We start from the raw sequence: 24,735 nt of genomic DNA, 5'->3' as shown, positions 1-24,735 counted from the left end.
TTAGCAGATTTTACGTGATCTTCTTTGATTATATTCAAATTCTATCATATACTAGACCAATAGTTTCGAGATTCAATACCTGCTATTAGTTTAATTTTTTGTATCAAATCACGACATCGATCATGGAGGATGCTCATAGTAGCGACTTCAACAGACAAGACCCAATACAGCAAGATGACTTGAATCCAGTCTTTTGCATAACCATGAATCGCCCAGGTTTAGTATTTTTATCTGTTTTGTTCGGTAGTCTACGGAATCGTCCAGGTTTTTTTCTGATCAGTTTCGACATGTCAATCGCCCAGTTCTTTGTGACCAGTTTCCGGTTCATGGCATTTAATGATTTTCATTCCGTTTTGTTGATTTATGTTTGGATTGTTAACGTGTACTCAGTTTTTATAGAATTCATGAATGAGATATTGGATGACTTGTTTACAGATATATTGGAGTAACTGAATATTTTAGGTTAATATAACAGTTGCATGTACACATATGTACTGAACATTCCTGAATATTTTAGAATGACTTGTTTACAGATATATTGGAGTAACTGAACATTTTAGGTTTAGATAATAGTTGCATGTACACATATGTACTAATCATTCCTGTTACCACATATCTTATCGATTTCACTATTTATTATTTTTTGTGTAATACAATAACTGATTTGTTTTGTCGGGGAAACTGAAAGCATGTAATTTTTTTGTTGCCAGCTTTTTTTATGATATACCAATTCGTATAACAAGCTTCCTGAAGCTTAATTAATTATACTTGCTTGTTCTATTAATTATCAGAGTCAGTTGCTAGCAAAGTATACGGAACACCTACGGCAGTAGGTAGTGGACGCCAGCTGTTCCGCTCGGTTTCAAACCCTTTGTCAATGCGAGATTTAGTTCGATGGAAGCTGCCATTGCAATGTACGAGGAATATGCACAACTAGCAGGTTTTTGTACACGGTTGGGTACTTCTAAGAAAGAAAAAATTGGCGACAAAAAAATAACAAATTTGCGATATGTCTTGTGTTCTAGAGCAAACAAACCTAAAGGCACCGATGGTCAACCATCTGAGGTTGATACTATTTCCCCCAAACGACGCTCAAACATAAAAGTTATAGACTCTAAAGCCTGTGTAAAATTTAAACATCTGAAAGATACAGGTGAGGTTGAATTATATGACTGGGTAGAACAACACAACCATGGGTTTACGTCTTCTAGAAATTTTGATTTGTCGCTAAAGAAGAGGAAGCTTCGTAATGCTAACATTGGTCCCACGAAATCCCACAAACTTCAGGTGGTCATAAAAGGTGGTCATCATAACGTACAGGGCACGGTTATGGACTATAAAAATTGTGGGAGAGATATTTGAGATTTCATCGACGAAAGAGACACGCCCAAATGTTAGTTGACAAAATGAACGCAAGATAGAAGAACAAAGAAAATTATACTTTTGATACCCAAATTGTTGATACAGAACTCCAGTTGCTATTTTGGTGTGATAATGTTTCGAAAATGAATTACGAAGCATTTAGGTATGTTTTGGCTTTTGATGCAACGTACCACACGAATATGTAAGTTATAAATTCTCATATTCTAGCTCTTTAGTTGTTTACATTGGTTTTTTACAAATTAATTTTTTTACAGGTACGATATGATTTTTGTTCCGCGTTGATCATCACAAAAAATGCACGATATTTGGTGCTGGCTTGCTTCATAACGAGACAATCAAGTCATACACATGGCTTCTACAAAAATTTCTTCAAGCTCATAACGGCAGACAACCTCTTTTGGTTCTAACCGATCAAGATTGTGCCATGAAACAAGCAGTTAGCAACGTATTCGACAAGTCGCATCATCGACTATGTATGTAGCATATAGTTCAAAAGATACCATCTAAGGTATTTATTTCCAAACTTTCTGATTATAATCTATTTGTACACTTGTGTACAAGTAGTATCATACACCGGTGTTCATTTGATGCTTACTTTTTATTTGTCCTCATACGTGTGTGTAACCTAACTTTGATAACTTTTTCATTTTTTTACAAAATACAGATCAAGAGAGACAACTTGACAAATATCGAAATAAAAGAGAAGTTTCACAAGCTTGTTTGGAACGTCTATATCAAACCTGAAACATTTGAGAAAAGGTGGAATTTATTGATCGCCGAATATGGGTTAGAGTCCCATAAATGGTTGACAGAGATGTTTTCAATTCAGGAGCAATGGATTCCAGGATAGGATACTTTCGCGAAATACCCATGTGCACTTTAATGAAAACGACATCCAGATTCGAAAGTGCAAACCATAGGTTTAAAGCCAACTCGAGCGCCCATCATACATTGGTTCAATTCATGTTGGGTTATGATACGTCCATCGATGGGTTAAGAAACAAGCAACAGGAACTTTGTAATCATACTAAGACCACCAACCCAGAAAAATACAAAACAAGATACAGGATTGAACGTCATTTACACAAGGAAATTTTTCTACGAGGTTCAAAAGGAAATTTTCAAGGGTACAGAATGTTGCTACATTGCGGAACGGTCCCTGGTAGATGGCATTCATTGTTTTACAGTTGCTCATCTAGATCATGAAAAGGGAGTTGTTAACGAGTTCAAGGTTAACCAACTATCACTAGTTACTAATCTGGCGTTCATTGGTTTACAGTTGCTCATATAGATCTACCACTTCGTCTTCACTTAATTGTTCGTACTCTTGGTCATCAAATTACAACTCTCTAACATCACCAAGTCCACCCCCCCCCCCCCGGTTCCTTAGCTCTAAGTCCTTCCGCATACTCATCATATCTTTTATCCAAAAGCTGATTGGAGCTTCCAAACGATCTCCTTCGAATCCTGGACACGTGGTGCTATCCAGGTAAAGCAACTACACATACAACAAAAAACACATTATTCAACTTTACCAGATATATACTATGAATTACACAAATGTACAATACAAATTACATAGGTGTATTTCAAGGTTACGCGTCGTACCACCAAAACAGTCAGCGGACCCCGGAAAAACGAATCACGGTCACTTCTGTCCCAATCACTTTTACATACCCTAATAGTGTCCATAATCAACTGGCACCAATCGTGCTCTTTAAGCTCCTTTGAAAGACAGAACCATCCAAGCATTGTATACATCGCGTGCCCGTTCTTCGTGCTTGCTATCATAGTGGCTATAAATAGCATTGCAAAATCCATTTTGAATATCTCCTCATCTACATAACAATTTTCTCTGATCTTGTCGACGATGTTCTTACAACTAATCGGGACCTTAACAAACCGGTTTTTCCATGTCTCCACAAGTTTCTCAACATCAGCACATCCTTCCGCATCCCTCACCACCTGTATCCCTCCGTACGGTACACCCATTATTCTACGGATGCCCTCTTTATCAACTTTTATTTGTTGGTCCCCAAGATTTATTTCCATTTTTTCGGTATCTAGCCTATCGACCACAAAATACGCCAACGATGCATTTATGTCTGATACTTTGAGATTCAGTATCTTTCCAAATCCCATTTTACGAACCGCGTTTCTCTGCCACCTCGTCAAGATACTAACGGCTTCGAACAATTTGTTCGGAGAGATACGCGTCCTTATCGACGGTAACTCTTTACAACGCTTCGCCCTCGCACGTTTCTTGCTGTTACTTTTTCCTTTTTTGGTGGTTCTTGCTTGCATCCTTTTTTTGAACTTGAAAATCTGGTCAACCGCATTCATCTCACAATCTTCCTCGTAATCTAAAAAATTATCAAACCCGATAACAGCGTATTATAACAGCTTTTGTATACATAGAACAAAACAAACAATACCTCCTTTCACGTCTTCTTCTTGGCTGGCCATGCGTTCCGCGTCAGTCGTCTTCATCATCTTTTTCCCACGACCCTCGGTAGCTACATCAAAATCTAATCAAAACACATTTTCCCGTTGTTGTATACATAGACAATCTTGAAAACTGTTGCGTACATATGTCATAATTTCACTTACCTCTACCAAGTTTTTCCTTCCCATTTCGGGATGTGTGTTCCTCATTAAGTTTGTTACTATCACAAACTTTGTTAGTTATTTCCGTCTTGCACCCCTTGTCATTTCCTGAAAAATAATCCACAACCATTAGGACGCTAAATACAACTTCGGGCGCATACGCACTGATTGGTTACAGTCATAAATATCAATGCATATATGTTATACCGTCCTGTATATTGGAGAACGGCACACGAACCGCTTTAAATGATTGACCACTCGGAAGCCTACATGCTTGTCGTTTTCTCCTCTTTCCTAAAACTGTTTCAACCGTTGTTTATCGTTTGTATTAATTGGAAATAGGAGAAAACGACAAGCATGTAGGCTTCCGAGTGGTCAATCATTTAAAGCGGTTCGTGTGCCGTTCTCCAATATACAGGACGGTATAACATATATGCATTGATATTTATGACTATAACCAATCAATGCGTATGCACCCGAAGTTGTATTTAGCGTCCTAATGGTTGTGGATTATTTTTCAGGAAACGACGAGGGGTGCAAGACAGAAACAACTAACAAAGTTTGTGATAGTAACAAACTTAATAAGGAACACACATCCCGAAATGGGAAGGAAAAACTTGGTAGAGGTAAGTGAAATTATGACATATGTACGCAACAGTTATCAAGATTGTCTGTGTATACAACAACGGGAAAATGTGTTTTGATTAGATTTTGATGTAGCTACCGAGGGTCGTGGGAAAAAGATGATGAAGAAGACTGACGCGGAACACATGGCCAGCCAAGAAGAAGACGTGAAAGGAGGTAGTGTTTGTTTTGTTCTATGTATACAAAACCTGTTATAATATGCTGTTATCGGTTTTGATAATTTTTTAGATTACGAGGAAGATTGTGAGATGAATGCGGTTGACCAGATTTTCAAGTTCAAAAAAAGGATGCAAGCAAGAACCACCAAAAAAGGAAAAAGTAACGGCAAGAAACGTGCGAGGGCGAAGCGTTGTAAAGAGTTACCGTCGATAAGGACGCGTACCTCTCCGAACAAATTGTTCGAAGCCGTTAGTATCTTGACGAGGTGGCAGAGAAACGTGGTTCGTAAAATGGGATTTGGAAAGATACTGAATCTCAAAGTATGAGACATAAATGCATCGTTGGCGTATTTTGTGGTCGATAGGCTAGATACCGAAAAAATGGAAATAAATCTTGGGGACCAACAAATAAAAGTTGATAAAGAGGGCATCCGTAGAATAATGGGTGTACCGTACGGAGGGATACGGGTGGTGAGGGATGCGGAAGGATGTGCTGATGCTGAGAAACTTGTGGAGACATGGAAAAACCGGTTTGTTAAGGTCCCGATTAGTTGTAAGAACATCGTCGACAAGATCAGAGAAAATTGTTATGCAGATGAGGAGATGTTCAAAATGGATTTTGCAATGCTATTTATAGCCACTATGATAGCAAGCACGAAGAACGGGCACGCGATGTATACAATGCTTAGATGGTTCTGTCTTTCAAAGGAGTTTAAAGAGCACGATTGGTGCCAGTTGATTATAGACACTATTAGGGTCTGTAAAAGGGATTGGGACAGAAGTGACCGTGATTCGTTTTTCCGGGGTCCGCTGACTGTTTTGGTGGTACGACGCGTAACCTTGAAATCATGGTTGTAAAAGTCCCGCCTAGGCTCCGAGTACTCCCCGAGTACTCGCTACAAGGTAGGCTGCCGAGGCACGAGTACTGTTCTCCCAGGCCAATTACTCCCCGAGTAATCTCCGCCTAAGCCGAGTACTTCCCGAGTACTCCCGAATCCGACTAGGGAGCGCCTAGCGATTTTTGCAACCATGCTTGAAATACACCTATGTAATTTGTATTGTACATTTGTGTAATTCATAGTATATATCTGGTAAAGTTGAATAATGTGTTTTTTGTTGTATGTGTAGTTGCTTTACCTGGATAGCACCACGTGTCCAGGATTCGGAGGAGATCGTTTGGAAGCTCCAATCAGCTTTTGGACAAAAGATATGATGAGAATGCGAAAGGACTTAGAGCTAAGGAACGGGGGGGGGGGGGGGGGGGGGGTTGGACTTGGTGATGTTAGAGAGTTGTACTTTGATGACCAAGAGTACGAACAATTAAGTGAAGACGAAGTGGTAGATCTATATGAGCAACTGTAAAACAATGAACGCCATATTAATAACTAGTGATAGTTGGCTAACCTTGAACTCGTTAACAACTTCCTTTTCGTGATCTAGATGAGCAACTGTAAAACAATGAACGCCATCTACCAGGGACCGTTCCGCAATGTAGCTACATTATGTACCCTTGAAAATTTCCTTTTGAACCCCGTAGAAAATTTTCCTTGTGTAAATGACGTTTGCATAACGTTCAATCCTGTAGCTTGTTTTGTATTTTTCTGGGTTGGTGGTCTCAGTATGATTACAAAGTTCCCGTTGCTTGTTTCTTAACCCATCGATGGACGTATCATAACACAACATGAATTGAACTAATGTATTATGGGCGCTCGAGTCAGCTTTAAACATACGGTTTGCACTTTCGCATCTGGATATCGTTTTCATTAAAGTGCACATGGGTATTTCGCGAAAGTATCCTGGAATCCATTGCTCCCGAATTGAAAACATCTCTGTCAACCATTTATGGGACTCTAACCCATATTCGGCGATCAATAAATTCCACCTTTTCTCAAATGTTTCAGGTTTGATATAGGCGTTCCAAACAAGCTTGTGAAACTTCTCTTTTATTTCGATATTTGTCAAGTTGTCTCCCTTGATCTGTATTTTGTAAAAAAAAAATGAAAAAGTTATCAAAGTTAGGTTACACACACGTATAAGGACAAATAAAAAGTAAGCATCAAATGAACACCAGTGTATGCTACTACTTGTACACAAGTGTACAAATAGCTTATAATCAGAAAGTTTGGAAATAAATACCTTAGATGGTATCTTTTGAACTATATGCCACATACATAGTCGATGATGCGACTTGTCGAATAAGTTGCTAACTGCTTGTTTCATGGCACAATCTTGATCGGTTAGAACCAAAAGAGGTTGTCTGTCGTTATGAGCTTGAAGAAATTTTTGTAGAAGCCATGTGTATGACTCGATTGTCTCGTTATGAAGCAAGCCAACACCAAATATCGTGCATTTTTTGTGATGATCAACGCTAGTGAATGGAACAAAAATCATGTCGTACCTGTAAAAAAATTAATTTGTAAAAAACCAATGTAAATAACTAAAGAGCTAGAATATGAGAATTTATAACTTACATATTCGTGTGGTACGTTGCATCAAAAGCCAAAACATCCCCAAATGCTTCGTAATTCATTTTCGAAACATTATCACACCAAAATAGCAACTGGAGTTCTGTATCAACAATCTGGGTATCAAAAGTATAATTTTCTTTGTTCTTGCATCTTGCGTTCATTTTGTCAACTAACATTTGGGCGTCTCTTTCGCCGATGAAATCTCGAATATCTCTCCCACAATTTTTATAGCCCATAACCGTGCCCTGTACGTTATGATGACCACCTGAAGTTTGTGGGATTTCGTGGGACCAATGTTAGCATTACGAAGCTTCCTCTTCTTTAGCGATAAATCAAGATTTTCAGGAGACGTAAACCCATGGTTGTGTTGTTCTACCCATTCATATAATTCAACCTCATCTGTATCTTTCAGATGTTTAAATTTTACACAGGCTTTACAGTCTGTAACTTTTATGTTTGAGCGTCGTTTGGGGGAAATAGTATCAACCTCAGATGGTTGACCATCAGTGCCTTTAGGTTTGTTGGCTCTAGAACACAAGACATATCGCAGATTTGTTAATTTTTTTTGTCGCCAATTTTTTCTTTCTTAGAAGTACCCAACCCTGTACAAAAACCTGCTAGTTGTGCATATTCCTCGTACATTGCAATGGCAGCTTCCATCGAACTAAATCTCGCATTGACAAAGGGTTTGAAACCGGGCGGAACAACTGGCGTCCAATACCTACTGCCGTTAAGTGTTTCGTATACGTTGCTAGCAGCTAACTCTGATCATTAATAGAACAAGCAAGTATAATTAATTAAGCTTCAGGAAGTTTGTTATACGAATTAGTATATCATAAAAAAAAGCTAGGAACAAAAAGTTTACATGCTTTAAGTTACCCCGACATAACAAATCAGTTATTGTATTACACAAAAAATAATAAATAGTGAAATCAATAAGATATGTGGTAACAGGAATGATCAGTACATATGTGTACATGCAACTGTTATCTAAACCTAAAATATTCAGTTACTCCAATATATCTGTAAACAAGTCATCCAATATCTCATTCATGAATTCTATAAAAACTGAGTACACGTTAACAATCAAAACATAAATCAACAAAACGAAATGAAAATCATTAAATACCATGAATCGGAAACCGATCACAAAGAACTGGGCGATTGACATGTTGAAACTGATCAGAAAAAACCTGGACGATTCTGTAGACTCCCGAACAAAACAGATCAAAATACTAAACCTGGGCGATTTATGGTTGTGTAAAAGACTGGATTCAAGTCATCTTGTTGTATTGGGTCTTGTCGGTTGAAGTTGCTACTATGAGCATCCTCCATGATCGATGTCGTGATTTGATACAAAAAATTAAACTATTAGCAGGGATTGAATCTCGAAATTATTGGACTAGTATATGATAGAATTTAAATATAATCAAAGGAGATCACGTAAAATCTGCTAAGAAATAGAAATTGTAACTGCCAGTGATTTATGGAAAGGAATTTAAAATAAAAAATAAATTGTATAATTACAATCTTGCCCTTTTTCTCAAGTAATAAAACGAATGGTTGAGATTTGTTCACAAGGTTCACAACCAAGGATGATGTTCACTCATGAACCTCATCCTATATATATATATATATATATATATATATATATATATATATATATATATATATATATATATATATATATATATATATATATATATATATATATATATATATATATATATATATATATATATAAGATAAGGATCATGTGAGAAGTAGTAGGCTAATTGAGAAAATTGAGAAGCATTCTAGACAACACATTTTCCCTAAGCAAAAAAAAATGCAAAAAAAAAATATAGAAAAATGCAATTGGGTTTGATGAAAGGTGTAGAAGCCATCGAACATGAAGTGTGTTTTGTAGGGTAAAAGTTTTATTGGGTTTGATGAGAATAGAGTTGGTGGCTGCTTGAAGATGCGCTAATACTGTGAAGATTGATGGCAGATGCGCTAAAACTGAATATGGAAAATGACAGGTGAAAACTGAAGATGATAGATAAGCTAATACATGAATATTGCGTATGTGCGCTAAACTGAAGCGATAACAGGTGGTCTCCGATCAGATTGTGAAAGCCAGCTGTTGTGGAGCGGCGATTAGAATCGTTGTATTATTATATGGAACTAGAATTGATTCCGCTGCGTTGCAGCGGCTTGACGAATACCAAGGAAAAACGTAAAATCAAAACACAAAGTTATAACACCAAGTGATTCACGCGAAGTAAAGCATAGACGATGGCGATCGAACTTATACCGACACATATTAGAAAGTCAAAGAGGATCAAACAGAGAATATATAAAAAATTTAGAAAGCGCAGGGGGAAATATATTTTTGAAAGTTGAGGGAAGGAGGAAACTCTTTCACTAATAGATGGAAAAAAAAAACTTAAAAGGATTTAAGTGACTTTATGGTATCGATACGGTGCTGACACTCAGTATAACAATCGAATGAAAAACTCCGAAAAATAAAGTTGCTATATCGAAAACCATAAAAACAAATAAGCAATAGCAATACCATGATACTTAAATTATTTGGACGGCACCAACTCGATTCCTCAAGTTCTTTCAAATTAACGAAATATAACATAGAAATTATTATTTAAATATATGTTTGTTAAGGTAAATGAATTTTATTACGTTTAATAGTTTCTGTCAAATGCTTGTTCACAAAAATCATCACTTTGCACAAAATGATGTAATCGTTATTTTTTTAGTTCATACGTCTGGCCTTTACGAATACAGTGACATATGTTAAAGAAAGAAAAAAGATATATTTTTCTTAAATTATCAATAATTGTCATTCTAACAGGGATATATTTTGAAAAGAAAAATTATGTTAAGTAAAAAACGGATGGGCTGGTGAAGAGTAATATTTGTTTATTAAAAATGACAAAAAAGAACCCAAGTTTCAAAATATGTGAAAACTGAGAACCCTCTTTTCACCTTTCAAAACTTGCAACCCTTTTCAATATCTATTTTCTCTACACCCACCACCATAACATCACCACCACCGGTCACCACCGTAAAACCGCCACTACAACCACCTAATATATTTAAAAAAACCATCAATTATTAACCTTTTCACCTAACACACATAATTAAGAAATTGGGTGGCAGCTCTTGCTCTTGTGGCTTTTTCCTGCGGCATACAGCGGAGACACGGTGGCACTAAATCGAGGCCACCACTTGGTCCACCCTCTCCGGCAAACATTTTTCTGGCAATCCACAACCACCACTTTGGCAACCTCCTTTTTACCCCACAACTCACCTTCTCCGACGAAACCATCCACAACAGCTTCAAGTCTCTCGTTGTCGTGCTTAGGGACAGTGGCGGAGGCAATGTATAACGAAGGGTAACCTGGGCTACCCCTCAACTCCGTCTTCGTAGTGTAAAAATACCCTTCAACTCTGTCTACGTAGTGTAAATTTTTTTATCTTTTTATATAAATGATACCCCTAATAAAAATAAATGGGATACCCCTGAACTTTTCGGCTAGCTCCGCCACTCCGCCACTGCTTAGGGACACCACCTCGTCGTTCTGCCTTCGCACACCGACTCGTCACCGTAACTCTGCTACACTATTAGTCAAATTCCCATGAAGAAAACCGGGATATTAAGCTGATTTAGAAGTCAGCTTAATCAAATTAGGGAAAACGTTTCATAAAAGGATGTAGGGGGTTTTTTTCCTCATGCAGAACAAAAGATAACTCCATGACAGTCCATGTGGCAAGATATGATTCGTTTGTTAGTCACCTGCAAGTTGTTTTAGCTTTACTGTAGGGTTGCTCTTTTATATATATATATATATATATATATATATATATAATAATAATAATAATAATAATAATAATAATAATTATATAGAATACTATGATTACAATATGGATATATAGAATTCAAATTTACATTTAGGGCCCTCTACTATCTTATAATACATATCTCATCTAATACTAACAATCATAAATTTCATTTAAGAGCAGTGTGTGGGAAACAAACCTTAGGTAGAACTCATCTACAAAGAATCCAATCTAAAGCGTTAGGAAAGCATTGGTTGATGTTTGATGCTACACTTTTGAACTGCGACCAATACCATGAGAAGCCACCTGGCAAGAACGATATCAATGACATTGACAGAAAAATTAAGAATCAAATAATAACTAATTAATCGAAAAATAAAAAAGCACTAAGGTGTCACAAAAAGTCAAAATCTATTTGGTATTCAATTGTTTCACTAACGATATAAGTGGGATAGCGATACCATGTGACTTAAGGCCGCATAGCGTTCTTCATTTAAATATAACGGCTTTCCCCTACGCATTCCAATGTCCTGCAACAGTGGATATGGCATAAATGCATAGTTAATAGAAAAGTTTAAACAATGTCCATTTGCAGAGATGATATAAAACAAGCAAAAATAATTTCTAAAAACATAAAGAGCAGAACTTTATGTTACCTCTTCACCAAACGCATCCAGGTAAGGAGACGGCCAAAATGCTTGATGAGCTGATCTTTGAAGTAATATTCTAGTTTCCTACACAGATAAAGTTTCAACTATATGATTTATATTCACCTTTTATACATAGTTATCAAAAGCGTGCGCTTTTGGCGCCTAGGCGTTTTTTCTGGGCGATTCCTAGTAATTGCGCCTTTGATTCCTAGCTAATTATAGCGCAGCCTAAATCCTATTGATATTTAATATTTTTCTTTATTAAGTCGTAATATCCCCTTTTTCTGCAGTATTTATAGGGATTTTACTAACAAATGATATCACTAAAGATCAAAATCTCGTTTAGTAATATTCAGTTTGTATTAATTCGTAAATTCCACTTTTTCTGCAGTATTTATAGGGCTTTCTGCAGTATTTTTTTGCTTACTCTTTTATTACTTTAATGAACTATTTGTTTTCGAATATTAACATGTTGGTTTTGAGTATTTTGTTATCTGAGACTTTTTAAATGGAGTATGAACATTTTTGTTTAGGTTTTGAGTACTTTATTGCTTTAATGAACTTTTTTATTTTTTTTTATTTAAGTGCGCTTTTTTTTTCTCAGGCCCACGCTTTTTTTGCGCCTATCGCCTAGGCCCTAAGCGCCTTGAGTGCGCTTCACGCCTTTGATAACTATGCTTTTATATGATCAGTTCAAATTGCAAATGTTTCATTTCATGCAAAATAATGTACAAATATACAGTTTCTCTTACCCTAATCAACAGAAATACACCAGTACCAGCACCACAAGACATTGCATGAGTTTGGCATGTGTCATCCCTGAAACAAACAACTCATGTCACATTAAGTTTAAATATTATATAAATAATCAAAAAAGGAACCTGCAGCACGTCTTCCATCTTGGTGAGCACAATAAACCACACAACAAGCATAATGCAGGTTTATCCTGAGCAGCTCCACAGTTAACACACTTCCATTTCATGTATCTAAATAAAAAAAATAATTAAAAAAAACACCGGTGAATTAGATGAAGATCAAAATCATAGTGGAAGCAAAAAAGAGCGTTGTAGAAATTATAAGGAACCTTTGCAAGAGATCTTGGTAGAGATAAGGCAAGACCATTAACTTAACTGGGACTACAGGGGTTAAGTGCAAAACCCCTGAAGGATTATTAACTTTAAAATCCTTTGCAATGTGTTGCAACCATTTCTTAACCAAAGATCGTGACAGCTCATCATTAACTATGTTGTCCAGTGGTGGAATCTTAAACACCTTCTCCAACTCCTCGATTTCAATAGTTTCGTTAAGCGTGCCAGAAGCATGATCCATTCTATCTTCAAATGTTTTTGATGATCTAAGGACCCCACTAAATGGTGATGAAGTTGAAGAGTTCATTAATTTCCACAGGATGGCACACCTTCGTAGAAACGGAAAGCTTAGCCTACGAATAGACTCGTTGATATCACAAGAGTTGTTGATATAGTTGCAAACAAAGTACTGTTTTAAGAATCCATGTTCACCCACGAATTTGAAAATGTCACTGAGAAGAGAATCATGGTGACGGAAATCATGTATAGATTCATTTCTTCCGATATATGTTATTGCGGCCTGCATGCGAGAGAAATCTTATAAGATACACGTGAGATATATAAAATAAGAAATTATATTGTTAAATCAACCTGAGTTATGGAGACAACATAGCATATATGAACAAGAGGAAAGAATGTTTTCTCAGAGTACATAAACGGGACCGGAAGACAAAAAAGGATCCACATTAAAGTTGAAAACGCATCAGATGCAAGTACAGGATACGATGCCATCGCCCAAACTTGAAGATTAGGGAATCGTATGCTCATGTCAGTGCTTCCCAACGTGCTCGTCATATATTCTGAATACAACAATTTTGACACGATTAGTTTCATAAAAACATAAACAGTCCACTAAGACTTGTATAATCACTAGGAATATACCCCCAACTCTATAGGCGTCATTGCGTGGTTCATTGAGAGTGTCAACACAACAAATAGACTTTGCGAACTGCTGAGTACACCATAATCTTAAGGGAATATCAAGAGAACTTTGGACTCGGTTTTTTTGAGCAATTTTCAGTAATAATGATAAAATAAACCCATTCGAAGATCTTAGTTCTTCATACAAGGCACCAGTGCTAAGAATGGTAGCTGAAGAAGTCTTTTCGGATCTAGCAGCTATTTCTGTAGATACAAGGGAATATTTGAGGGTGTCCCACATGATCATCGAGTCACTTACCCGACTCGATCCTGAAACTTTGTCATTTCCCGGGAAATACAATTCACGTAGCAAAGGAACCATATATTCTAGATTTGTGTCTTTTTGTCTTTTTTGTTGCACTGGAATAGCCCTTAAAATTTCATTTCTTCTAGAAACATCAGCTGCAGCTTGCAAAAGAGAAAGTGGTCGTCTAAGGAGAGAAACATTATTAACATCTGAAGGGAATAGATTTTGACTTTTTGATTGCCAGATGTCCTTTGTTTCTTCTCTAGGTAAATCAGGTAAAATAGAATTTGCAAGTCCACGACAAGCAGGACATAAAAACTCCCCCTGATCATTAAAAATTAATACTATCAGTAATAATTGGCATCAAAAAAAAAAAAAAAATTGGATTTAAACAAAACGCACCTGACGTGGATCCACAATATGACCTCCTTCAAGATCAGTTCTTCTAGAATCTCTGCAGATAATTATATTATACAATGATGATATCTTAAAATAATAATTTTAATAATTTTAAAAGATTCTACCTTTCTTTCAGTGACGGTAGATAACGATCAAGGCAACCCTGATGCACAGCATGCCCACAGGAAGAAACATAAATTCCATTGCAATCTGACGGGCCAAAACCATCATATGTCATACCTAAAGTTACTGAACTCGGTGTTGTGTTACTATGGGACCCTCTAGTTTCTGAAGGTGACGGATTATTCGCTATTTCATCATACAAAGAAGCAACGTATTTTCCAAGCAAAAGTGATTCATTTGAACTGCCATATGAACTTGAACTACAACTAGCAGCTGACAGATCCTCGGACTTCATCAAATCATTGTTCAGAATATGTGTATACATACTTTCTTCAAACAGATCACCCAAAGACGTGGCTGCTTGACTGCTATTATCATGTGATGATCGAGGAAAAGCATTAACCTCATGTGGCAGACTGGTGGAAGCAAATTCATTAATTGCATTCTGAACCGAATCCATCAACTGGGATGACGTTAGCGTTTCTACACTACTTGAAGATTGATTATTAAACGTATCATCATTATTTAAAGCTTGCTCCTTCCCAGACCTTTGAACGTCTTTTTCCCATGATGGGAAACCTTTATCAAGTAAACTCGCAACACTGGATTTCTTTTATCAGGTATATATCAATAACATATTGTCAGTTTGAAAAGTCAACAATTAATATGACTAACTGCAAATAAAAAAAAATAAAGGAATAAAAGCGTTCACCAACCTGGAGAAGAATTAGAAAAGACACAGGTGACTTGGAATTGGCATCATGACAAAGAGAACAGATTACTTGCTCATGTCCATCTGAACCGTTTGCAACATCGGAAATTCTTTCTTCAGCATCACTAGAATCATTTAAGCCACTCTCTGCAGTTGAATTTATGTTCTCCATGAATTTTGACTGTTGTGCCTTCATTTTTTCCTGCATGTAACATAGTTAATATAATCTTAATGGCTGTTCCCATTCAGAGAATCAATAATTTAGAAAAGGGGAATTGGCCTGTAATAATCCCACCTAGACCTTATTGGCCATTAATAATCCCACCTCAGAATATTCCCCCCACCAGTCCCACCTTTCACCTATTTTTCCTACAATGGTCCCCCGTTAAAAAAACTTAACGGAGTTAAGCTTTTTTCCAAATTACAAACAGATTTTTTAGGCCTTTTGATCAGAACGATGATACGAGTCCATTGATGTAAAACTTACTTCGAAATGGTGCTCCAAGTGACTTGATTTGGGTTAATTGGAAATTTAAACACCCGAATTGAAGCGCCGTTTTCATCATTTGGAGCACCGTTTCGAGGCAAGTTTTACATCAATGGACTCGTATCGTCGTTCTAATCAAAAGCCCTAAAAAATCTGTTTGTAATTTGGAAAAAAGCTTAACTCCGTTAAGTTTTTTTAACGGGGGACCATTGTAGGAAAAATAGGTGAAAGGTGGGACTGGTGGGGGGAATATTCTGAGGTGGGATTATTAACGGCCAATAAGGTCTAGGTGAGATTATTACAGGCCAATGTAAATGATGAAAACTGACCATTATTGTAGCTTGTCTCTCACGAGCTTTGGCCTTTCGTTTATCACTGTCGGACATGGAAGCGCTATTACTTGTATCGCTACTAGGCTTGGAATGAGATAGCAGATTAACAACCTCAGGTGCTAATATTTGCAATTTTTTTAGGCATCCAGAATCCAGCTCAGCAAATTTCTGAAGAAGATCCTTGATCAAAGAAGAGAGGTCAAACCCACCAGATTCCACAAAACCGTACGTGTTTTCTTTTTGATTTTTTCTCATTAATGACACAAGAAGTGATAATAAGCTTTGATGATCATGTCCATCATTGAACCCCGTAAATATTTCCTCACCAGCATAGCCTAAAAGAGGAATAGAATTATCCATATCACCACCTTGGATCTGCACTTGAGAAATGTCCAATGCTAATGATAGCAAGTGTAAAGATGTTACAAGAACACCGTCCGGAGCACGTGATTCCATCAACTTATCAGTAAAAAGTGCGTAAAAGAGAACAGCCCGAATGATTTGTAGAACCGTTTTACATGTAGCTACTTTAGCTAACCCGTTAAGAGGAGGATAAATCTTTGACCACTTCGGAAGCTGATTTGCCATAGCCGAAGCATTACAAAAACGCAAGTATCTTTCTTCTGCAGCTTGTAAGTCTTGTAAATTCCAACGAGGATGGTACAAATCTAGTTCTTTCCAGTACTCTAAACGCAATTGGTACATACCCTAAACAAAGTAATATATATTAATTCCTGCATATAAATAAAGTTATTTTGGTCTAAGGAATATGCTTATTTTCATAAAGTCTTACCTGTTTGGTTCCAGATGGATACGTGTACTCAGCTACGGTATCCAGAACTTGTTGAAGTTGGTCAACATTAGAAAGGTCACGAGGAAGGGAATTGGCCAGTTCACTGTGAGTAGCGTTGCCGGATGATAACTTATAAATTAACTCACGCTGCAGACATTGAGCTGTAGTCAATCCACAAAATCGTCTTTCTTTCAATATTTGTATGATAAGATTTAGCATCTCCTGCACCAAAGCCGGTTCATACCTGAAAACATCATTCCATATGTCTTAAATTTTGTAATATATTTTTAAATTTTGTAATATATTTACTGCGGTTGCTGGCAGAATCAGGTACACACGTTTTATCTTCTTGTTTCTATTATGTTTGATAAAAAAAATGATCAACAAACAATAAATCCAAACTCAAGTAGAATTAACGAGTTTCCGAAAAGATACGTACTCGTTAGCTCTTTCCATATTCAAAGAAAGGTAATCTGATAGACCAAAACGTTCTACGATTCTAGCAATATAAAAGTCTGCTGGAGCTAATGCAGCACAGCACTGTAGAAGAAATATATCAAGTTCCAAACCCTGCTCTGACCTGCATTAAGCAAAAACAAAAAAAAAAAAAAAAAAAAAGGGTACTCAGACTCAATCCCATAGAAGGATTCCACCAGATAATTAACTGAAACTCTTCTCCTACCATTTAACAAAACGATACCACTCGTAAGATGCTAGTGCTGCATCACCATTCTTCCGCCACATCCCCGCACGAACTTGACTACAGAAAACCCTAATACGCAGAGGATGTTCCATCACAAAAGCAGAGAATCCGTACGGGTGGCAGCCACCTAACACGTGGCCAAAAAAATCACCATAAGCAGATGACTCAGATTCACCATAACACCTCTTCAATGCTCTTTGTAAAGCCAATGAGAGCAAACGATGCAACGGGATATGCACCGATATCTCTTGTGAACTAACATCATATTCAATTTCTGGCCAATCTGCCAAACTTAAAACCTCTAATTCATTTGTATAATCCCCTTCCACCCCATGACCTCCAAAACCTGTAGAAATGGTGTCACGTTGATGAGCACAAACTTAAATAATGTTCTCTTTAATTTAAAGGAATTACTACAGAAGCATTATCAAAAGTATTGCTTGTTGAAGTAAGGAGATTCAGAGTCAGAAGACCTGATGTATTGTTAGCTTTCAACCAGTATTCAATGGCCCGTAAACACTCGAAGATTAACCATGAAACTGAAGTCAAAACTGAAACACGAGCATCATTTCCTTCAACAGCCTTCATTTCATAATCCAACGAAGTTAGACTAGAAAAAGAGTCCTGTTCATTAACTACCTTCACATTTATAGTGGAAACTGATTCCTCTTTGGTGGAAAACGCACCAGCTACTAATAAAACATTAATATTTGCAATGGAACCGACTAAAAGAAAAGGTAAATCGATATTTTCATTTTCTTCTTCTACATGAATATGTATTTCTCTTTTTTCAGGGTTCATTCCCTGCAAAAAACCTAATAGTTTCATCCACGTTCTGGAAATGCCACGCCTCTCACATGTCATGTATTTTGGTATAGTTGAATGGCTCATGACATATTCAATATGTTTAACAACATATTGTGTTGTTTTGTACATATCTTCCCACTCTGAAACCTGAAAGAAATCATCGATGAAACACAAACTGGAAAATTAAAAAAAGAGTAAACTTCCGTTTTGCTCCCTGTGGTTTGGTCACTTTTGTTGGAAATCCGAATTAACATCACGATGAATAACTGGATGAACATCATGATGAATAACCGGATTACCGATATCATTTGCAGCGGAAGTGTTTGTATGGAAAACAGACATCTTGCAAATAATGAAACAACAAACAAACAAGAAATGAATTTGCAGAGAAGAGAGAAATGAAAGAGAATGAGCGGACAAACTTGTCGAATACAAATTGTCTTGATAGTTAAAACAGTTCCCGGCAAAACATATTTAAACATACAGATTTGGCGGTTACTTTTGGCGGGTAACTGTCATATATAATCGATCATCCGCTTATCGTTTGATCTGCATATCTCCCTATCTTAACCGATCTAATAATAAGTACATATCGTTATATATATATATACATGTTCGAATACTTAAATAACATAACCTAAGTTTAATAATGATAATAATAATAATTCTAACATAACCCCCTTAAACTTTGGTTATGTTGTAATTGTTCTGCATAACACTGCGGTTTGCATCATCCACAGCTTTCTTCGCGTGATCGAAGTTGAAACGCTTCCTTTTCTTGTGTATGTTCCAATCATCTTCGCTTCCCTTTCGTGTGAACAATGCATACTGAGTTCCATCTTCATGACTGTGGACTGCTGCTGCTTCCGCACTCTTTGTTCTCCGGTGATGACCTCCATTAACTTCTGTTTCGTCCGTTACCATCTCTTTTGTCTGCACGCTTTCTTGTAAAGATTTGAATTTATAATAGTACTCCAATATATCGAGATACATAGCATAGATAATCCTTATGTAATCTCCATCTTTATAATCAAAACCCAAATCTTTAGCAATGATCGGCCACGTGTTTTCAGTCGTAATTTCTCTATATCCTCCGTCTCTTATGACTAAAATAAACAGACTCAACAAGTCAATCTTCTTCCGGTTCGGAGAATAAGGAGGTATTGGCCTGTGTGTAATCCCCATGTATACTTCCATGAACCACCGAATCATTTCCTCGAATTTCTTTTGGAGATCTACTTGATACTTGAAGACATATTCTCTGTCATCGAGCATGTCTATTAACGCTTTGCAATCGGCAAATTCGTTAAACTTTAATGCCCTCAAGATCAGCAAATTCCAATCATATTCATTCTCATCCGAAACGTTTAGCGTTTCAAAGTAAGAATTCAGGTATTCTTCTTTGAACTGTTCATCTACGGATCCCATTTCCTGCAATCTTCGTTTCTCATATTCACCCAATTCTTCCTCCTTTGTCAATCCAGTTTTATCGTTTATCGAGTTTATTACCGGGGTTGAAAACATGGGGTATATCTTGCATTTATCTCCGGACCTTTTGACCGTAAAGCCTTGTAAAGTAAGTTGATCAAGGCTTAAAACATTTCGATCAATCTCCGGAGAGTAGTAAACACTTTGTATATTAAGTGTTTCGTTCCCAGTTTTCAAAACAACCGACCCTACCCCTCTTATAAACAAGAAATTGTTCATACCCGATCTAGTCTCTACACCCATCATATGTTTCACCCTTTTGAAAGCACTTATGTTACCAGAAAAATGATGATTGAATGTCGGATTAACATACCAAATTCCTGCCCATTGTCCGCCGTCGGTGCCGGAGACAATCATTTCATCGTTGCAGTGAACATCTTCTTCTTTCCGTCTGATCCCAACATTAATAGCCTGTTTTAACAGTTGAGATGTTTCATCATTATCCTTCTCTATGCAGTTGTAGATCTGATGGCCTGGTGTGTGACAATAATAACAGAGTCGAACCCGAGAGTTTCGCTTGTTCCTTTCATTGATTTCATCAATACAATGCTGACAAGGAAGTGTGTCTGCAGTTTCATGAATTTCGGTTCGTTTTCCATGAGTGGCTCTGATACCACTATGTTGAAAATCCGAATTAACATCACGATGAATAACTGGATGAACATCATGATGAATAACCGGATTACCGATATCATTTGCAGCGGAAGTGTTTGTATGGAAAACAGACATCTTGCAAATAATGAAACAACAAACAAACAAGAAATGAATTTGCAGAGAAGAGAGAAATGAAAGAGAATGAGCGGACAAACTTGTCGAATACAAATTGTCTTGATAGTTAAAACAGTTCCCGGCAAAACATATTTAAACATACAGATTTGGCGGTTACTTTTGGCGGGTAACTGTCATATATAATCGATCATCCGCTTATCGTTTGATCTGCATATCTCCCTATCTTAACCGATCTAATAATAAGTACATATCGTTATATATATATATACATGTTCGAATACTTAAATAACATAACCTAAGTTTAATAATGATAATAATAATAATTCTAACAACTTTAACGGTTTTGCCCCAACCTTTCAAAATAGCCATTTTACTCCCTGATCTATGAAGGCCTTCATGATTTTGCTCCCCGCCCTAAACGTCATCCATTTTAACAGTTAGGGTTTTAAGCTGGAATTGTAAAGGGAGGGTTGGGAAAAGACATAATTGCCCCTCAGGTGTTTTGCACGTGACAGACTTTAACTGTTAAAGTGGATGACGTTTAGGGGCGGGGAGCAAAATCATGAAGGCCTTCATAGATCAGGGAGTAAAATGGCTATTTTGAAAGGTTTGGGGCAAAACCGTTAAAGTGACCAAACCACAGGGAGCAAAATGGAAGTTTACTCTTAAAAATAAGTGTATATTAATAAGAGGTTGACTTTACTTCTAGTCGATGATCCTGTCCAGAACAAGAACTGAATATCTTGCTCAAACACTCCAAAAGCATGGTTAAAAGATCCATTTCCTTAACGAGACGTGGAGTCAGGGTAGGGACAGTGAAAATCTGAACCCCGAATGTTGATAGTAGTGGTAGGTTCTGAAAAGTAGCATCTGTACTCTCTTGCAAAACGTCATTTACGACTGTGGGATAATACTTTATAAAAGCCTTTGCAAACTCGTATTTGAAAAAAGGATCACTTAGCAACTTTAAAAGTAGTTTGTGAAGCTTTGAGACAGCATCCAAGCTCAAAAACCGCTCTGCCCTTACGAGAACGTCCAGCAAATCAACCTCATAGCATAATCTTCCGGAAACAAAACCAAGCAAGCTTTCACTGCACTTACAAAATTCCAAAAGCATCCCCACCACTGCTGATGTCAGCACATCTGCAACCGCTTTTGGTTCTGAAGCATTATCCATGAATAATAAACTGTTTTTCCAGTGACGAAGAAGACAATCCAAAACAGGACCTAGAGTCTTTGCAATATCTTCTTGAAGTGGTTGTATTTGTTCTGCTCCTTTATGTTTAGAACAAAATCCGCTACGTTTCCATCCTGTCACGTCCCCACAATCACAGCATCCACTGCCTGTTTTTATAACTGAGTAATCATGATCTTTATGATCACCGTTTACAAAACACGGGACGCAAATTGCACAAGTGGGATCAATTTCGCATGTTCTACAACGGTATGCCATCTCACCACTGGCCCACACGGATCCACAAACACCACGTTGCCCAACATTCAACAACGCCAGTCGTTGTAGCATGTCAACAGGATCACCATCAAACATCAACCACTGCAACCAAACCATGCTTTCATGTAGTAAATCCTCAATGCCAGGGTCTGCCTCTGCTTCAATGGCGGTCTGAATCTCATAATCAGATGGTAAAATCGCATTAAAAATTTCTTGTAATCTGGAACTGTTTCTTTTAACATATGCGATTATCCCGGGCTGCATATGCTCAAGACTCTCTTCAGACACATCTATTAGAGCTAGCCTCTGAAACAAAAGAATATGACAACATAATTAACATTAGACTCCACGTTGTGGGCGTTAAACCCACCGGTGCCAAAGCCACATCATCAACTTTAGGCGTTAAACACCAAAAAGCAAGCGTGAAAGGGGGCCATCAAGAGGGGAGGCGTTACCCCCTTAACGCCTGTGAGAGAATTGTGAGACGGGGTCCACCTCAAATCAACCAATCACTTTTTTTTTTATTTTTAATATTTAGTTAAACTATAGTTAAAAGGGTGGATTAGTTAAAGCTCATTCTTTTCAGTTAAAATTCTGAACAAAATAGTGAAAATCAATCGCATTGAATATTTGAACATATTTTGAACTAATCTAAACCCATACAGCATACTAATAGAATGATCATAAAACCCCATGATTGTCACTATAAACAATGCCCAAATTTCGTTAAAAATAAAGGGTGAAAGATTGGAATATAAATTAGTACCTTGAGTATACGATCTTTTGGTGAAAGAATAGGTGCATCAAGTTCAGATGATGATGATGATGATGGTGAATCAATCTCCATCCTGAACATAACAGTTGCCGATTTCACAAACTGTAAGGCCTCTTCAAGTGATCAAACGACTTCTTGCGTGCAGAAATTCCCTTTTTTTCTGCAATTAAATTATGTAGCCGTCAGTAATTTCAAAACAAAAATTGGCAATTTACACCCTTCGTCTTTTTAATACTGCCGGTTCTCATCCTTTTAGGCTTTAGCATGTTAGGTAGAAATGATTGTTGAACAAACTTTGAGAATCGGGTTGAGCAGGGGCGGGCCGGATCAGGTTGAGATCGAATAGGAAGGATGACCTCAAAACAAATAAATGTATACCGAAAGCTAGACCGTTAAGAGGTTGATCCGTCGGTCCTCGTTTGGTTTGGGTTGGTTATCCGTAACACATATCTGTCTAGACCAGTTTTAATGTTTATAACTTAAAAAGCCATCGCATCACAACTTTGGAATTGAGCCGCTTGAAAATGCTATCATTTTGCACTCGATTCGGTATAGGCCATGATATAAATACATCATTTTGTTGCCAATGCTCTAGCCGACATGATGACTAGATATACTGAGAGGGTCGCTTTCGTCAACTACATTATCTGCTCTCATCTTTTCCCATCAAGCTCGTTATCTTTTATGGAGTCAGCTAGAAATTTACAATTACTTTATTATAGGCTTATCAAGTTATAGGAAAATAAAGTCAAAAGGTAATAGTTAACTAAAGTCAAACAAAGTTAGAGGAACACTTGCTTATTTCTAATAAGTCCAGGGACTAAAGTTGCAACTTTGCAACTTGAGTTTGTAAATGTTGTTATGGCTGGATTAGTATAAGATAGATGATTAATTGTTCATTGTTTAGGGTTTTTTCAACTGTTTAAGTAATTTATTAGTTCTCTTTTGTAATCGTTCACAATCACTTCGCTGTGTTCCCGAGTTTCATTTAACAAAGAAAAAGAAAGGATTTGGAATGATGTCAAAAAAAAAGTCGTGTTCCAGAGTTTTTTTAAGGAAGAAAATAGAGAGAAATGGAATGAAAACTTATGTCTTTTTCCCTCATTTTTAATCCTTCCAAGTTGGAGAGATTTGGAAGGAAAATGTATTTAATAAATAAAATCCTTACTTTTCCTTTGATTTCTTTCTGACGACTCGGGAACAAGGTAGGTAATTAAAATGTTCATCTCTACTCATTTTCTTTTCTCTCCTTAATTCATTTTCTTTTCTTTTCTTTTGTTTATTAAACTCTGGAACATAGCGTCAGTTCAATAAGAACATGTTGATTTTGAGTGTTAATTGATTGTTCTTGGTGTTGATATTACAACAATTGGTATCAAAGCCTGGTTCGGGCTTGATTAGAGAATAATTTCATATATAATCTATATGTATTAAAGATGGTGTCACCGAAATTCGAATTGGAGAAATTCGATGGAAGAAACGACTTCTGAGTCTTGGATACAGAGTATTACATGAAGTGTTGAAGGAAACCTCTCAGCTGGAATTTGGTCAAAGTTAGAGACTCTATACATGACTAAATCTCTTGCCTTAGGTTAAATATGAATAAGAGATTGTATACATTTCAGATGGAGTCAGGTAAAACACTTGAAGAACACACTAATTCAAGTCCCAATCGAAAATCAAACCGAATAGAAAAGATGAAGAAAATAATTTAGATCGAATAACTCTCAATCTTATTAATCAGAAAATAATTCAAAACTGATTACAAACTCGTAAACCATAACTCGGTTTCTCTCTAGTCCTGTCTCTTAATAATGTGTCACGGCCCTCGGCCCCGGTTTGACCCGGTCCAGAGCCGCGAGGCAGGAAATTCTGTGGTATTAAATTTAAGCGACAGCAGAAGTCCCTTTTTTTTTAAGCAGGATCT

The 24,735-nt window shown here is 37.0% G+C and overlaps 2 protein-coding genes across 6 annotated transcripts; both read right to left on the bottom strand.

Annotated features, from left to right (window-relative positions):
• Window positions 1-6,074: 6,074 nt before the first annotated feature.
• On the bottom strand, window positions 6,075-7,520 carry LOC110865535 (protein FAR1-RELATED SEQUENCE 5). The gene is made up of 3 exons (XM_022114812.2): window positions 7,265-7,520; window positions 6,930-7,191; window positions 6,075-6,770 (listed from the first exon to the last, which is right to left on the bottom strand). The coding sequence occupies exons 1-3, from the start codon at window positions 7,495-7,497 to the stop codon at window positions 6,294-6,296; spliced, it is 972 nt and encodes a 323-aa protein (XP_021970504.1). The 5' UTR covers window positions 7,498-7,520; the 3' UTR covers window positions 6,075-6,293.
• A 126-nt stretch (window positions 7,521-7,646) lies between these two features.
• LOC110865534 (E3 ubiquitin-protein ligase PRT6) lies at window positions 7,647-22,976 on the bottom strand. 5 transcript variants are annotated; one of them, XR_002550789.2, is made up of 19 exons: window positions 22,800-22,951; window positions 21,284-22,339; window positions 18,030-18,510; window positions 17,536-17,902; window positions 17,293-17,433; window positions 16,854-17,097; window positions 16,058-16,768; window positions 15,246-15,443; window positions 14,532-15,139; window positions 14,410-14,461; window positions 13,722-14,331; window positions 13,431-13,639; window positions 12,836-13,359; window positions 12,633-12,737; window positions 12,504-12,570; window positions 11,758-11,835; window positions 11,563-11,631; window positions 11,301-11,407; window positions 7,647-8,025 (listed from the first exon to the last, which is right to left on the bottom strand). XR_002550789.2 is itself a non-coding variant. In XM_035974561.1 (19 exons), exons 1-19 carry the CDS (start codon window positions 22,887-22,889, stop codon window positions 11,369-11,371), a joined length of 5,592 nt encoding a protein of 1,863 aa, XP_035830454.1. In that variant the 5' UTR covers window positions 22,890-22,976; the 3' UTR covers window positions 11,131-11,368. The 5 variants fall into 5 exon arrangements, 3 of the variants coding, with proteins under 3 accessions (XP_021970502.1, XP_035830454.1, XP_035830453.1); XR_002550788.2 differs by lacking the exon at window positions 7,647-8,025 and adding an exon at window positions 10,216-11,057; XM_035974561.1 differs by lacking the exon at window positions 7,647-8,025 and having other exon boundaries at window positions 11,131-11,407; window positions 18,030-18,138; window positions 18,196-18,510; window positions 22,800-22,976.
• Window positions 22,977-24,735: the final 1,759 nt, after the last annotated feature.

This window comes from Helianthus annuus, chromosome 6 (genome assembly GCF_002127325.2).
Source record: "Helianthus annuus cultivar XRQ/B chromosome 6, HanXRQr2.0-SUNRISE, whole genome shotgun sequence".
In the NCBI taxonomy this organism is placed as follows: domain Eukaryota; kingdom Viridiplantae; phylum Streptophyta; class Magnoliopsida; order Asterales; family Asteraceae; genus Helianthus; species Helianthus annuus.
The sequence above is the reverse complement of the archived record's forward strand: the minus strand, read 5'-3'. Positions and strand labels throughout refer to the sequence as shown.